Raw genomic sequence first — 17497 nt, 5'->3', positions numbered from 1 at the left:
AAATAAAACCATTTTAATCATTAAGTAATATACAGTTGTATATTACCTTTATATTACATTTTTTTTCAACATATGTTAAGTTAATGAACTATTAGATGATCTTTGATTTGTTATATTGCAAATATAATGTTTTTGATTTCTTAGAGTGCTAATGTATGGTTATCTACATAATCAAGACTGTAACATTTTTACCTTGAATTGCATAATCCAGCCTTCGGTGGGAGTCAGGTCATGAGTCACTGCATACACCTCTCGCCCATCATGACTGCCACAGATCATAACACCATCAGGAGAGTCACAGAATCTTTCTACTGTGCAATCGTCATGGAATAGCCAGTGCTCATTCACTTAAACAAAAACCAAAAATCTTATGCAAAATTTATGATAAAAGTACTTGAAGCAAGAGCTTCGAATTATTTTAAGTAGAAACATCTCATAATATTTTACATACAATCCATACACAAAACACTATTATAAACCCATTGTTTTAGGAACATGAATATTAGGGGAATTGAGATATTCCTACTTGTCTGATATCAGTACACACGCAAGGGTAGATATTAGCTTACACTTAGAAAAAAAGAGGGTGTGTTGTATGTATTATAAGTGAAAAATCAAAGGGAAATGAATGTCTAACTTTTCTGATAGAGTTAACTTTTTAGAAGCTTCTAAAGAAGAAAGAATTATTAGTAACATGATGGGAAAGAGAGTTAAATACTTGTCAAATTCTCATAGAGTTACCTGGGTAATTAAAAAGCTTGTAATGAAGTTTTTTATAGTGTTACCAGGGTATAATTGACATATAAAAATTGTACACGCTGTACAATGAATACTGTTTCGCTGGTAGGCTATAGCCGTGACTCAAGCCTTACAAAAGTGATCTAAGTAACCCAAAACATTTATAACCTCTTACTACTTTGAAAAAAAATTTCTGAAGTAATATTTAACCTTGTACATTTTTAAAGTGAGGTATAATTAAGCTGCAGTGAACTGCATAAATCTTTGTTTAATTAAGTTTTTACAGCTGCATGCATTAATCATCCAAAATATCTCTATCATCCCAGAAGAAAAGAGAGTAACATTAAGGGACACAGAAAAGGTACGATTAATAACATAATAATTAAATTTAGATCAAACTTTCTGATAGTCAAAGCAACAGGAAAAACATAATGTTACTTGCATTATTTGATAGAAATGTATATGATGTTTTTTGTTGTGATTGTTCTTTTCAATAAAACAAGCTTTTACTAGCAAAAAATATATATACGTCTTGATGGTTTGGATGTATGCATAACATCCATGATACTATCACCGCAACCAAGATAGATCTATCACCTCCAAAAATTTCCTTATGTTCTTTTGTGTGTGTGGCTTTGTTCTTGATCTTTTCTTTCTTTTGGTAGAACATCTAACATGAGACATATCTTCTTAATATATTTTCACACACACAATACCATATTGTTCATGGTAGATAGTAGCTCTCTAGAAATTAACCATCCTATATAACAGAAACTTCCTACTCATTGAAAAATGATTCCCTTTTCTCCTTTCCCCAGATGCTGGTAAGTATCCCATTTAATTATATAAACAAATGATTTCTGAGGTTAAGAAATGACTCAAAAAAAAATTAAGACTTTCCATTGTGCAATGTGTTATAAAGACTAGTTTTAAGTCCTGAATGTGAAGCCATACTTAATTTGGCAAGAAGTACCATAAAGACATTATTTAAGAAAATAGAATTATCTCTAACAGAATACCGTAATGTTCTTAATATTTGATCACTTGGGTATGGATATTTAAGCATTCTGGATATATATCTTTTAAAATAAATCTTGACTCCTTTTCTAAACCTGATCAACAGTTATACTTTGAGGAAATGTACTCAATTATCAGAAATTATTGGAGGAACAGATACAGAAGAATCTAAAAAGCTTTAGCAGCAAGACTGTAAATTGATTGTTGCAGGGAACATTCTCTATGTGGAGCCTCTCTGTGTCTCTCTGACACACACATACATACCTCCTCATATTTCCTTTTCTCTTCTGGAAGAGATGAATTTACATCATAATTTTACCCCAGAAAAGTCAGAAATTAAACTCATAATATTTGTTGCTTTTAATTCATGATACAATTTGATTTTCTATACCCTGCTTTTCTCTAAAAGTTTCCTGGTCAGCCCCTACATGAATCTGGAGATGAACAGGTGCAGCTGGAGGCTTGGGGACACTGTGCAAGCAGCAGAGTTGATGGCCTTAGAGGATCGAGAGAAGAGACCAAACAATTTCATGTAAGTCAGCCTGCACTTCTATTTTGTCTGAGCATAACATGTGCCTGCAGAACAAGAAGCAGCTTTTCCCTGGATTCAAATAGCTCCTGTGATACCAGTATCCGGGTTTTCACTCCTTGGGATTTGGAGTCACAGATATGGGACTCAAGAGTCCAAGTGCACAGAAACTTTAATTACAATAAGAATACTCTGGGCCTCTTCATTCTGGGGTCCATATTTCATTTTATGCTAGAACTCTGCAGTCCTGATGAAAGAGGGCTTACGTTAATCAACTTACTTATCAGTCTCTCCTGCAGTATCAAAAACTACTTCTATAAGTGTGTGTTGCAGTTTCTAGTAACACTTTTTTTTATTGTTTGGGATTCATTGAGGGTACAAAGAATTAGGTTACACTGATTGCATTTATAAAGTCCTTCTTATAATCGTGTCCTGCCTAAGGTGACCAGATTTTAACATTGGTTAAGTGGGACACCATTGAGGGTGTGTGGATTGTGGGGCCTGTGGGGGCAGGGCCTGACAACAATGCAAACTTTGATAAGCAGTTCTTGATAATTAGTTCTCAACAATTATTTGTTATTATTAAAGTTTAACATTATAAAATTAACAAAAATAATATAAAACTCATATCCTGGTGAAATAGCCACATGCCAGCCGAAAACCTATATTCCCTTCCTGGTCTCCTGTGTTCCCTAGCTTGTTGTGCATTCTTTCCAAAAATTGGGACTTTTTAAAAATGCTGCAGGACATGGGACAAATTGTTAAAAATCAGGGCTGTCCTGCCAAAAGCGGGACATCTGGTCACTTTAGTCCTGCCCCCAAGAGGTATGCCATACACTGTGACTCCTCAATCCCTTCCCTTCCCCTCTCTCCCTGTTTTCTCCCACCCCCCACCATGGATAAGGTCATCTACTGCCTTCATACTAGAATTGAGTACATTGGATTCTTGCTTCTCCATTCTTGGTAACACCATTTTTGTAAGACAGAGAGGAGGCAGAAAATCTGTTCCTTCGATTGTATATCATCAGTTAAGCCTAAAGTGAAAATCAGTATTTTAGATACTTGAAAAACTAGTCTGTGTTTAATTTTATTCATGCAGAAGCAGTATTCTTTGACTGTAAACTCACTTATATAACCACTACACAGGAACAAATAAATGGGTAATTCAGCAAAGTTCTGAGTCAGATCTAGGAAAGCAAATTTCAATAACTTTAAGAGAATAAGATGACTTTGTGGAGGTGAGGTACATTTTGAGCTTTTTCTACTTACAAGGTTTTTTTTTAAACAAGGGTGCTTTTATTTTTTATTTTTTTGCAGTTTTTGGCCAGGGCCAGGTTTAAACCCAGCTGGTGCCCTATTCCGTTGAGCCACAGGTGCTGCCCCTGACAAGGGTGCTTTTAAATAAGTATTTATAGTTAGTTACCTCACTGTGCCACACGATATACTAATAAGTAAATTAATGAAATTAAAGTAATCTTAAAATAGTGTAAATGTTTATAGAATATTACATAGCTGTGAAACTTTTATTTTCAAAGATAATAACATGGAATAATGATAAGAATTTAGTTCTAAATGAAAAAGCAGGCTACAAAGATATATAATTTTTTCAAAAATATGTTTATGTAAATACATACAAAAAAGGGCTCTAAGAATATATACCAAAATATTAACAATGGTCTTCCTCATCCCCTGAGTGATTTTTACTTTAATCTTCAAGATTTTCTGCATTTTCTCAATTTCACACTTTGCCCAGGTATTAATTTTACAATAAAGGCATTTAAAATTATTAAAATACCTCCAATTTCAACTTCCCCCAGCATCCCAGCCATCCCAGTGGAAAGTTGTTATCAGTTTTATTATTGTTAAATTATCCAGATGGTCTTTTCTGTGCAAGGTGCCAGGGCTGAGTTGGGTGTGTCTGAGTCTATACCGTGTCTCTCTGTATCTCTGGATGCCACGTTGATATGACATACAGAGTTCAATATCACTGGCTTATGGGAAGATACCATGTTTTATTACCAAATTGTGGCATGACAAAGATACATACTTAACAAAAGATGCCACTTTAAAAAAAAGGTGACCCGAATCGTGTTATAAAATGAAAAGACGTTAACAATGAGAATAAAGAGGCCCTTCCTGGTTCACCATCATCAGTGAATACTCCTATTGAGAAGGAAGGGTGACGAGCAAGACCTGGGCCATGATCTGAAACATGTGTCCGACCTGGCACCATGTAAAACATTTATCTTTGGCTATTAAAACAAACGACTGGGAAATGGTGGCTTTCTAGCCAAAGTAAAAAACAGGATACACAGAAATGAAAGTTTTGGAAGAAAAGTATTCTGACAATAAAGTTGTAGAATGCTATTAAAACACACTAACTGGCTTGAATGAAAGATAAGATTTAGTTACAAGGTCAACCCAGAAGGTTGTGAGGAACCAAAGGATGATACCACTTTCCCTATTTCTACACCATTTGAACATCTAAAAAGTGTCCACATTTCACTGTTTTGAAAAGTGCATTTCCATGGGATTTTTATTTAGCCTGAGTACAAAACGTACCTGCAGTTTTGTCCTCTATAAGCATGTCGAAGGCAATTCTCCCAACAGGGCCGGCGTCTGCCGGGGAGCGCTCGTGCTGGGGCACAGGGGCGCTGCTGAAGGTGTCCAGCATGACGGTCCTCTGGTCGGCAGAGCCCGAGATGAGGACGTTGTCAATGGCCCAGTCATTCTGATCCAGGCCATCGTGTCTCGGCTGCCACCAGCGGAAGCGAGTAGCCATCTCTTTAGCATCAGGAGGGAGAAGGATATTTACAAATCTGTAAGAAAATGATAGGGGTGGGAGGTGGAGGAAAAAAAAAAACCCTTGTCAAATATCTCATGCAGTATCTTATGAAATCTTAGTAGTAACTAAACTGGGGAAACCGAATGTGAATGAATTCAAGCACCCCGGAAATACCTACATACTCTGTCCCTAGGAAGGTCTTAGAAAGGCTCCATAATTTTCCGCATACCTGGAGCATCTGCAGGCCTAGAAGAGTACATGCACGCTGGTAGACATCAGCCAAGCCTGACTTTTCCCCAGTCACCTAGGGATTGGTTTCATCTGTTTCCTCCCTGTGGCACTTTGTTTTTCACTCTAGTTCCATGAGTGTCAGCAATTGGGTTAGAATATGGACACTGGATTGTGAAAAGATGTTTGGGCTCTCTGTCCCAGGACAACAGGTACGTTATCCATGTTGGGGTACAGACATTGACTTTGTTTACTTGTATGTTTTGTTGAAAACATTACAGTGAGAAATGCTGTAATGCTTGCAGGCCCAGCATGCTATCCTGGACTCAGTCACCAAGGACAGACATGGAAAACCGTGGCTCCATGCGCCAATGTGAACTTTAATAAATTAGAAACAAGGTCTAAAATTCTCCTTAATCACAACGACGCATTAAAACCCAGAAATGTACCAAGTGCTTTGTGAATGTGTATTCACAGCCCATCAGGTCTATTGGGGAAAATAATTTTTTCAGGTTTACTATCCTCTACATAAAGTTATCTTTTTCTTTTATTATTATTTTAAAAAATCCATGTTACTTTTAATTTCAAGGCCTATGGGGACTAACCAAGAGTTATTTGAACTTAGGATGCATCTAGTTAGATTTCTAACACTTGGCTTTTAAATAATTTGCTTTTTGGGGGTGATGCTTATCATTTTGTGCACTCCTGCACCATGACAGCTTAATGGATCTTGGTCTTAGGGAAGGAAAGTGTAGACTAGAAAGTGTGACCCATACGCCCTCACCTGTGTGGGTCTGCCAGCTAGGAGACCATCATCCCTTAGGCAGAACCCTTTTCCAAAGTTCATTTTCTCATGTATCTCAATTTTGAAGTTCATCTGCATCTACATTTTGTTTTGTACGCTCACCTTGAGAGATCTTCCTAAAATTTTACCTCCATTGACCTGGCATGTTTAATTAACATTTAAAAATGAATCACATAGTACCATAAATCTCTCGGTTTCTGGAGGGATGCACAATAACACTTCTTTACCCCATGCAATAATCTTTTATCTCTATTTTCTCTTCCCTCTTTCTAATTTAGGTTTTTTTTTTTTCTCTGATATATCCTGAACCACATTTTAAAAAGCTTCGGGGTGGAATTTCATCTAACACTTCTTGAAAGTCTAAATAAATTATGAGCACTGTTCCTACCTTAGTCAATTTGTTTCTCCTTCAGAGAACTAAAGTAGATCGGAGAGTTCTGCTCTTCCCCTACAGAGACACAACTCCCTTTTCCATGTTGTTACCCTGCTTCAGTGTTTAAAAACTCAGACCTGACAGTTCTCCTCCATAAAGACCAAGGAAACAGCTCACCTGGCTTGCCTGCTATCTCCTACTGCTAGGTGAGCACATTTTTAATGCAAGTGCAGGATTTAAAATTTTTGCTTGGGGCAGAGATTGCTGGTGTTTACTCAACTGCTGTTCTCCTTACCTCCTTCATAATAGGAGCTCATCTTTTTCTTATTTATTTATTTTTTTGCAGGTTTTTTTTTGACGAAGGCTGGGTTTGAACCCACCCCTCTGGCACATGGGGCCGGTGCTCTATGCCTTTGAGCCACAGGCACCACCCTAGCTCATCTTTTTTTTTAATGGATGTGCCTAGTTGCCCAGAATAAAGAGATGCCCAACCTTCCTTGCATCTGGGTGTGGCTAGGGGATTGGATGCTGGCTAACGGAATGTGAATGGAAGTCTGTGCAACTATCAGAAAGTGTCCTTGCAGAGAGACAGTACACCCCTTCTGCCCCATCCTCCTACTGCCTAGAATGTGGGGGAGCTAGCCGCCCTTTTTGATCTCAAGACTCAAGTCACATGTCAAGTTCAGCAGAACAATAAGATAGGGGGAAGCTGGGTCACTGGTGCTTACAGAGCCAACTCCACAGTCCTGGGCTAATTTCTGTGAGACTTAATTTACATAAGAGAGAGAATAACTTTTATTTTGCATTTTATTTCATTTATAGTTGAATCTATTCTTAACTGATATATTAAATTTAAATGATCATTTATCAGATTCTTTTTCTTTCATTTTTTGAGACAGAGTCTCACCCTGGGGTTGAGTGCCATGGTGTCATAGCTCACAACAATCTCAAGCTCTTGGGCTTAAGAAAAGATCTTCCTGCCTCAGCCTCCCGAGTAGCTGGGACTACTTGTGCCCACCTGGCTAGTTTTTCTATTTTCAGTAGAGACAGGGTCTCGCTCTTGCTTAGGCTGGTCTTGATCTCCTTGGTCAAGCAATCCACCCACCTTGGCCTCTTAGAGTGCTGAGATTACAGGTATGAACTACTGCACCTCGCCTAGAATCTTTTTATTTTACTCAAGTTTAAGCCTGCACCTGGCTGGTCACGCACTAGGGAATTATTTCTATTTCTTGATCGGGCTATATTTCTTTCTTCTATTTTCTCCTCTTCTCTCTAGCCTCCGATCCCTCTTGCCTTTTTCTCTCTCTTGCTTCTCTTTTCTTACCCTCCTCCTGCCTCTTCTCTTTCTTCTCCTTTAATGAATATGCCCTTTTCCTTTTTAAACAACCTCTATGACATTTCTAACTGGTTATGGTAATTGCTCTTGGTCCTTCAAGAATATACATATTTTCAGTAACCCATACACTACATCTATTTTTAAAATAGTCTCTAGGTTTTTAAAGGATGTTTACCTTTCAGTGCGTTTCTTTGTTTCTGAGTCTAAAATTCTCTAAAACTGAGTGGACATTCTATAAACAAATAAATACTTGTTTTTTGTTCTCATTTTCCTAAAATGTTATTGAAATTCATTACCACACACTCATTAATTTCTATGGGGTTTCGTGCCAGGTTTATTCCCTGTTGGCACTGTGATAGCATGTTTCATCTTACTTTGGGATATAAAAACTATTTGTTCTTAAAATAAAAATCCAAACCAGTTATTTTCCCAGCACAAAAACCTTCCTTCATGTCAGCCGCAGAGGCATCCTGTACTAAGTTCAAGGGCTCCTTCAGTCCCCTATGATTAATTGCTAGCAGGCCTGACAATGCATATTTGCTCAACCTACTACCTATTAGCGATAAAATAGGATACAAACCCAGGTTTACTGTACTGGTCATAGAAAATTTCCATTAGCAAGTTCCAAGTGATGCCTCCATTGACAGAATATTCCAAGAGAACCCCTTGGTTACGGGTGTTTGGTGTGATCAGACATCCGTACATGAAGTAAAACTGGATGAACTCGGCATTAGTAAGGTTTAGATCCACAGTGACCAACAATCGACTACAACCCTAAGGAAAAGAAGCAGAATGGAAAAAAACAACAAAACAGTGATAAGGAATCTTGTTTGCAGATGACAGATTTTCTCTGGCTTTCATTCTTTTAAATTTCACTTGTAATACATCACATGGTATCGTAGCACTGACTTTCTTATCCTCTCTCTCACTATGCTAGCTCCTAGCGTGGTGTCCCATACATGGTAGATACCTAGCAGATGTTTGCTGAAGTTTGGAATTTCAGTATTCAATGGGCCATGTGTTCTAAGACCATTGTCTATTTTTGTTTAACAAGCAAGATTTGGGCTGGAATTAAAGTCATTGTTGTACGTTTTTATTTAGCTATTTCTAGTTTTTCATAGGCATTTTTTTTTTTTTTTTTGAGACAGAGCCTCAAGCTGTCCCCCTGGGTAGAGTGCCGTGGCATTACAGCTCACGGCAACCTCCAACTCCTGGGCTCAAGCGAGTCTCTTGCCTCTGCCTCCCAAGTAGCTGGGACCACAGGCGCCCGCCACAACGCCCGGCTATTTTTTGGTTGCAGCCGTCATTGTTGTTTGGTGGGTCAGGCTGGGGATTCGAACCCGCCACCTTAGGTGTACGTGGCTGGCGCCTTAGCCGGTTGAGCTATAGGAGCCGAGCCATAGGCATTTATTTTTTTAAAAGGCAGCCACTATTAATATGATAGCATGTTGAGATGATCATTTTAATATAAAATTTTAGAATGGCTACTTCTGAAAATTTCATATAACTTATTTACAATTAGAGAGAATAGTTGTAATTTTTTAATTTAATCTTTTATAGTAGATTTTAATGGCATCTATATTAATTTATGTCGATGGTAGATACTTCTTGGTTGAACACATGTGAAAAGCTAGGCTACTTACAGCTCTCTTTAAGCTGGTAAGGGTATCCTGAACACTATACTCTCAGTCAGTATCGGTGATCATAAGAATCCTTGTATGCTGTATGTTCTCCTGTTACTCTTGGGATAAAATACTTATTGTAAATAATACCCTAAGGCAGGGTACGCTGGGGAAATAGAAAGCTGACAGTGAATTTCATGGTAAAAAATTAATTTGCTTATTTAATCATGGTATCAGAGAACTTGCACTTTTAAACAAAGTCCTCTTTGACAGAAAAGTAGAGTAGCTGAAAAATTTCTCAAAGTTTCCAACATTGTTCCTGTCATTCACAAGCTAATATGCCTTAAATACACATGTCTGATAATTTCTGATGATTATTGGTTCTTGAATAATTTACAGAAAGGATTAACTGTTGTTAATAAGTTTAGGAACCACTGAATCTCATTTCAGAATTTTTTTGCTCCTTAATCCCAAATCTTTTGCAAGCTCAAGAGTTTTCAATGTGAGCTTCGTCCAGACGGGACGGAGACCTCACACACTATGCAAGTGTTCTCTTCCAGGATGGAAATTCATTCAAATCCTTTTTAACGTGTATTTAAACATGTCCCATGCTGACACTAGCCTGGGTAATAAAATTGTCTCCACTGATTTGTGATAGAAAAATGCTGGAAATAATTAGTATTTACTGATTTGTATAAAGTTACAAGTTCAGATCAGGGTTGGGCTTTCAGGGTAACCCACTTTATATCTTGATTTGCCCATTAAGCTTCAGAAGAGATGCTACTATCTGGGGGGAACTTAAAGGATGCAGAAGTGAGTAGCCAGAACATTTACCCCGCTGAAATGGAGAGCCATTCCTGAAGCCACAGCTCCACATACTGTACTCAATTTCCCTCCATTCACAGTCAGCCAGTTCTGGTTGGATGGAGCTCGATTGAAGTTGTCTTTGAGTTGGGTCGGAAGAGAGGTCTCAGGCTCATCACAGTACAGGCCACTCCACTGCTCATCGCAGCTGGGTGCAGAGGAAGAGAAAGGAAAAGTCAATATCAAACAAAGCTCTTGCAGGTGTGTCCTCAAATTAGTGAAGCCAATTCTTTTTTCTAGTCCAGAATGATGAAGGATTACTGATTTTCACAGAGCTTGCTATAATTCACTTGCTCTTAACAGTGCTGAAGGTTAGAAATAAGCTGTGAATTAGCTACCTCCAGGATTTCCTAAAGGAGTGACTTAGGGTTACAGGTGGAGAGAAAGAAGCAACTTCAAAGAATTTACTAAAGCCCTGTCTCTATATGACGCAGCTTTGAATGGCTGATAAACAATTGCAGCTGCCAAAGTAAACTGGTAGGTCCTAGTAATTTACGCAACTGGTCTTTTTAACAGAGGGTTTGAGCCACTTAGGGATCCAAGAGGCTCAGTTCCAAACAGCAGAAAATACTTTGAATAGTAACTGTCATCTCTGACCCAAGCAAAGACTCAGGGACTCAAGGGTCATCCTGAATATGGGCTAAAATCATTAATTGAAGGAAACGCAAACCAGGTGTGTGAGATCAGTCAGCAGGGACTATGAGTTCTCTCATAGCCTCTTCATTCATATACTACCCCATCAAACGGCATGAAAATCAAGCGCAGAGGTGTATGTGAGCCCATGCGCACTTACACTTGTTTAGATTCTTCCAAAGGCTCTAGGTTCTCCAAGAGTGATATATTAACACCTCTCCATCAAAGAATCCTGGCAAATCGGCCAGACGTTTACATACTTTCTTATGCAAACAAACCAACACAGGAATATTGACTAAACTGGGACAAATGCATATCCTTACATATATTTAGACCTGAGTGAGAAAAATCCTTAAGATGCATTACTTTTGGCCAGAACATAATGAACTCTTGAACCTCTTCTGATGTTATTTTCAAGGCTCAAGTGTATCACAGAAACACAGAAGGAAATAAAATACAGTCAACTGTAATTCAGCCCTCTCCTGACAAGATAGCTATTGTTCAGTTCCTAATCTTCTAAGAATGAAGATACAGTATCCAGCAACTGCAGTTACCACAATATCATATTTTAGGGAAAATGTACAACTTAAGGTAGCTTGGGAGTGATTAAAAAGTCAGTTTGAGAAAAACATCTTCTAGATCAGGCGTCCTCAAACTACAGCCCGCAGGCTACATGCAGCCCGCCTAGGACATTTATCTGGCCTGCCAGGTGTTTTTGCTGCCACTGCCTGTCCTGCTTAGCAGCCAACTTGTCCCGGGGCCCACAGTCTGGCCCTGCACTGGTCTGAGGGACAGTGAACTGACCACCCATTAAAAAAGTTTGAGGACTATGAGTCAGGAGGAAGAAAGAACTCTACTTACACACAGTTTCCCTGGATGCACCTCCCGTGGCCACTGCACATGTCTATGCAGCCGTCCCCGATGTAGACATTATCTATTGCCCACGTCTGCTGCTTGTCAAAAGGAGCTGGTTGATGCCAACGGAAACGAGTGGCTTGGGACCTTGGAAGAAGAGAATTATAATGAAGGATGCAGTGGAAAAGAGAACATGTTCTGGGATGTTGGAATGAATGTGAGAGGGGCGTAGCACAGAAGCATGTGCATTCCCAGGCCTGTTCTGAAAAGTACTTGCATTATTGCAACAGTCCAGGCAAATCCTCACTTAATGGAAACAAACCAATCAAACTGCAACAGCTTGACCCTCTACTTTGGCCCAGTGATCCTTCTGAGCCTCCTAAAAACAGACTAAATCAGAAACGAAAATTAATCCTAAAACTGGAAGCCTCAGGAGAACAGGGGCCTCAAGTTTTGCTTAGGAAGTATTGTGGAGTAATAGCAGAGTTGCTGGAAGTTATATGTAAATAAGGCAAAGATGCCTGTCCAGGAGGGCCGTAAGCCTCTCCATTCAGCTTGGAAACAGAATACAGGCTGGATCTCAGTTTCCTGCTTCCCAAAGCTAGACAATTTTGTGCAGTGGGCACACTGGGCTATCTTACACAGCCCTCCTGAGACTAGTAGAGATCAAGGAAATTCTAGATAACTGAAAAGACAAAAGTGAGAGCATAATAAATAAGACCAGACTTATTTTATGTTGATTTAGAAGCCATATAAGTCAAACCAAAACAAAGGTTCTCCCATCCCAGAAGCAGAAATACACCTGCTCATTTGCACAGTTGTGGGGCGTGTCCTGTTCAGAAACACAAATACACAACAGAGGCACTAGATGGCAGCAAAATCCAAACAATGCTTGAGGCTCAAGCCAGTGGACCATTAAAAGACCTGCAGAGGAATGGTTTGTGCTAATTTATCCATTTATGTTTTGTCATCGACAGACTCACATTTGAGAGAGGCATATCTGTTTTAGGCAGAACAAAAGACAAAACAATGGCAAGAACTTCCAATTGAAAACATTCATATAAAGCTTAGAAAGTAGGAATTAAAATTAGATTAGAATTAAAATCTTCACTTGGTCTGGTCTACATCTATATGCACAAACTAACTTCTCCATCGTCCTTACGGCTCTCAGTGCCTCAAACAGAGTCATCTCTGCCTAACAGCCTCCCATCACTTTCTATTGCATTGACTCGAGCCCTAAGCCTTCTCCTTGGCCCACAAGGTTCTGCCTGAGCTGGGCTCTCCTCCTTCATCCCAGCCACTTACCTCCAGAGCACTTCTCTCAGTTCCCAAAGCACTCCAGACTCTGCCCCATCTTTCTGCCTCCATGCTTTTCTTCTTTCCTCCTCTCTCTCTCTCTCTCTCTGTCTGGTAACTCCTGTGTGGCCTCAGGCCTCACAGGAAATGTCAGGTCCTCATAGAGAAATTTTCATTTTCTTCCTGACCCCTTTACCGATGGCATTTCTTCTATGTTATTCCTTCTCAGGGCAAGCCATGCTTTTCCTTTTATAGCACCTGTCACAATTGCAGTTGTATATTTATTTGCATTTGAGAAATGTCTGTCTCCTCCAAGGAACAGTGAGCCACAAGGGGGCAGCAGGGCTCAGTGTTGTGCACCCAGTGCTTAGTAGGAGCTCTGTAGGTAAGGGGACTGCTATTCTCACCTGTCCCTCCTGGAGCTACACAGTTCAGTAGTTTGGCTGATGAGTTATTGTTAATGATTAAATTTGTCAACAGCTATGTCTATTTGTGTGCAGCAACACCTTATAAGTAACACAGTGGAACATCATATTTTCATGACATATAATTACTTGGGTTCTGACAACTAGTCAATATTTATGTATTTATTCTGTATTTCTCTTAGACTATAAGCTTCTGAAGGGCAGAGACTATTTCTGTAGCCCTTCGGGGAATACTGTTTTAGATCCTCAGTGCTTATACAGAGTAGATAAATAATAAACTTTCTGTGTTTCCCTAATATCCTCTACACACTTCACCAAAGCCTTTTATCATTTTGCATTCACAGTGCCTATTTATATGCATTTTCTTCTGTTAGATTATTCTCCTTATTTACCATTCTATTGTTGGTGGCACCTATACATGGGGCTTCATAAGCATTTGCTTAAAAACTATTAAGTCGATAGCAATAAAGATGCCCAGGAAGAGTCAAATAAGGGATGTTGGGTGGATGGGCAGAGAGTGATGGCTGAAAGGGGAGGAGAGGGCCCCAGCAGCTGAGAGGTGGCTGGGCTGCCCAGCAGGTGGTGGCTTTCAGATCACTAGCTGTGTGTAATCACACTCTGGGCAACCACTTAGAGAGAGTGCTCAGAAAGATTTAAGAACCAGATGCATTGTTGGGGTTGACAGCCTTTATGGGGACTTCCAACCCTGACATTTTCCATTTATACAACTCGCTGGTGTTCCACAGAAAAAGGAAACAGTGGGAAACCATGCGAAGAATGTTCTAAAACCAGAGCTGGCCAACAGGAGTAAAGATAAGTGGCCACTCTCATTTGTACTCTGGCACTAGTGAGTTTTATGCCCATGGTGAGTAACTAAATATATATAATGAGAGGGTTAAATGACGATTTCTAAGGCCCCTTCTCAAATGTGATAATGTTATGTTCTTAACTGCCTAGTAATTATGTGCTCATAAAAAAAGGAGACATATACTATCCAAAATTATTTTATACAAAGAGGAAATACTTTTGGCTAAGGAGAAGAACTGGAATGTAAGTTAAGAATGAGAGTCTGGAAGTTCAATTGCTGGGATTTCTTAGTCCCAGCCCTGTCACAGTTTCACTATGTGCAGAGGCCAAATCACTTATGTTTATGTGCTGACACTTCTCCGTCTGTAAAGCTAAGGACATGCTAGTTCCTGCCTCACAAGGGTGTTGTGAAAATTAATTAGTTCCTGTTTACCAAGACCTACGAGTGTCTTGGTGGTGTTCTGTGGCAGGTGTCATCATTTATCCTCAAGATTCCTTATAATAATGGCCACCACCAGCTGCTACTTCTTGGAGTTGAGGGAAAATGGCCTCAGAGCAGATCTTTCATTCTGTATCCTTGAAACCCTTGCTTTTTTTTTTGAATTTATACCATCTCTTCCCCTCTACAGCACGTAGTAAATGCTACCTAAGCACTGTGCAGAGGACATCCTTGCTAAGTAGTTAAAATTTTACCTTTCCCAGCTACCTTTCCCCCTTCCTGCACTGCCTCTACCTTTTAATACATTTAAATACACTTTTCAGAGTTTTTGTTTCTTCTCTTCTTCAGAAGGACTCTACCTACGAAGTCCTCACTGTCACAATCATGAGAAAAAGCCCGCTTAGAGGAATCATACATATGTTTAAACTTTTCATCCTTTACCCCAAAGAGATACATAAAATGTGTAGCCCTAGGAAATCTACCCTAACCCTACCAGTGAAGAAAATGAGGCCCAGTGCCCTAAGCCACACACCGATTTACTAACAAAACAGAGGCAAGGCAAAGATGTATAGTTCATTAATACTTTGTATTCCCATTAAGTAAACCTTCTAAAACTTCACCACAACCTCTATAAAATGATCCTCTCCTTGCCATGACCCCTAAATATGAACACTTGTTCAGTTACGGAAGGCTGTGTGCATTTGCTGCTGTATGTACATGCAAATCTATGTATCATGGCTTCTGTGTAAGTTTCATAGCTGAATCCCTTGGCCCTCTGTGTTTGAGTAAGAGGTTCTGCTATGTCTGGCCCATTTCAAAATGTGTCTTATATTTTCCTTGCTATCCAAGACCTTTTTTTTAATATTTGGCATAAAATTTCCTCCATTAGCCTATATGTTTCTATTAGATAAAAGTAGAAAATATTCCAAAGAAGATACATACTAAATGGTCAAAAAACATGATAAGATGTTTAATATCTTAAACTAGTCATCAGAGAAATGCAAATCAAAAGTGCAATGAGATACAACTTTATGTCCAAGAGGATGGCTATGGTCAAAAAGACAGGCAGTCACAAGTGCTGGCAGGGATGTAGATAAATTGGAACCCTTGCCCATTGCTGGTAGGAATGTAAAGTGGTACAGCCACTGTGGAAAAAAGGTCTCTTAAAATGTTGAACATAGGTACCATATTACCCAGCAATTCCACTCCTGGGTATATACCCAAGAGAAATGAAAACATAAGTTGACACAAAAACTTATACACAAATGTTTGTAGTAGCATGAAAAGTGGAAAGGACACAAATGTCCATTAACTGATGAACAGATAAATAAAATTTGAAAAATTTATACAATGGAATATTATTCAGCCATAATGAGGAGTGAAGGACTGATACATACTACAATACAAATGACCCTCCATGCCAAGTGAAAGAAGCCATTCATAAAATGAACACATAGTACATGATTCCATTCATAGAAAATGCTCAGAATGGGCAAATACAGAACGCAGATGAGTGGCTGCCTGGGGCTGGGAGGGGGGATGGGGCTTGGGGGATGGCGAGTGGGGAGTGAATGCTAATGGGTACGGCGTTTCTTTTAGGAGGAAAAATGTTCTAAAATTAGATTGTGGTGATGGTTTCACACTGTGGGCTTTTTAGTAATAACTAAACCCCACCAAATTTTATATTTTATATGTGTGAATTATATGGTATGTGACTATATCTCAATAAAGCTGTTTCTTTAAAAAGTGAAGGATATTACCTATGGCAGGCCGGCACTAATATGCAAGTTTCCCTCTGGAATCCTAATCACAGACTTGTTGGGAGTCTCAGAAAGGGATTCCTCTGGGGGCCCTATTTGTTAGTGCAACTAAGTCAGGTGGGCCTGCCCTGTGCTGAGATACCCTGAGATGACCCAGCTAGGAGGAAGAAACAGCCTCTGAGAGACAATCGTCACAGGCGTGGCCTCACGTCTAACCAGCATATGGGAAGGTTAGTACGCTGTATCTTTAATATATCTTTATATTCCAAAGCCACATTTTATTAAAGCACAGTGCTCCTAGAACTGTGAGCATACTCTGTAACTTCTGAGGGATTAACAGCCTTTCCCTGGAACAATCTCTCTAGTATAATGCACAAGGATGTATCCCGGAACTGTCTATTACTTCAAGGCTATGTACAGTGATTATGAGGAAGTATGTATCACACAGAAAATAATGTCCTGTAACTTTTACTGGACATAGTCCGTATACCTATGAAATGAGCCAAGTGGACAGAATAATTTCTGAGAGTCACCCCTTCATATATTTCTACCCCTAAGCACAATTTTCTTGTTTTGTTCTAGACTCAGTGGACCAGGTGGATCCACCCCAGGTCTTGGTCTTTGTACCCCTCTCTGATGGCTCACCCTTTTAGAGCCCTTCACCATAATTCATTCATTCACACTCTTGGTACCAAAGTTCATGACTCCTTTCTAGCTGTTGTCTATAAGTTACGGGCTGAGGCCCTCTGTTCAGCTGAGCTGACATGTGCTTTTTCCCAATGCTGGGGCCTTTACAGCCTGGTTGGAAGAAGGTAAAAGACTCTTTCGCTAGAAGCCATGAGCCAGACCATCTTAATTTGCTTATGGCAGCACCCAAGACTCATCTTAGAGATTAAGGACCCAAACACCAGAAAACAGAATCTCTTCATGGCCACTGTGGACTGATAGAAACAGGAAATGTGAATATTCAAGTACTGAATATTCA

General features: G+C 39.4%; 1 protein-coding gene across 2 annotated transcripts in view; it reads right to left on the bottom strand.

Annotated features, from left to right (window-relative positions):
* Positions 1-17497, bottom strand: part of RELN (reelin) — a 479973-nt gene that overhangs the window by 33384 nt on the left and 429092 nt on the right. For both annotated transcript variants that reach the window (XM_003782608.3, XM_023518943.1), the window contains 5 exons: positions 11792-11932; positions 10268-10445; positions 8392-8585; positions 4847-5103; positions 193-347 (listed from right to left, as the gene is read on the bottom strand). In XM_003782608.3, coding sequence (XP_003782656.1) covers positions 193-347; positions 4847-5103; positions 8392-8585; positions 10268-10445; positions 11792-11932 — 925 coding nt within the window. The remainder of the gene's footprint in view (positions 1-192; positions 348-4846; positions 5104-8391; positions 8586-10267; positions 10446-11791; positions 11933-17497) is intronic.

The sequence above is a fragment of the Otolemur garnettii genome, unplaced genomic scaffold (assembly GCF_000181295.1).
Source record: "Otolemur garnettii isolate 467f Iridium unplaced genomic scaffold, OtoGar3 scaffold00005, whole genome shotgun sequence".
Taxonomy (NCBI): Eukaryota; Metazoa; Chordata; class Mammalia; order Primates; family Galagidae; genus Otolemur; species Otolemur garnettii.
The sequence above is the reverse complement of the archived record's forward strand: the minus strand, read 5'-3'. Positions and strand labels throughout refer to the sequence as shown.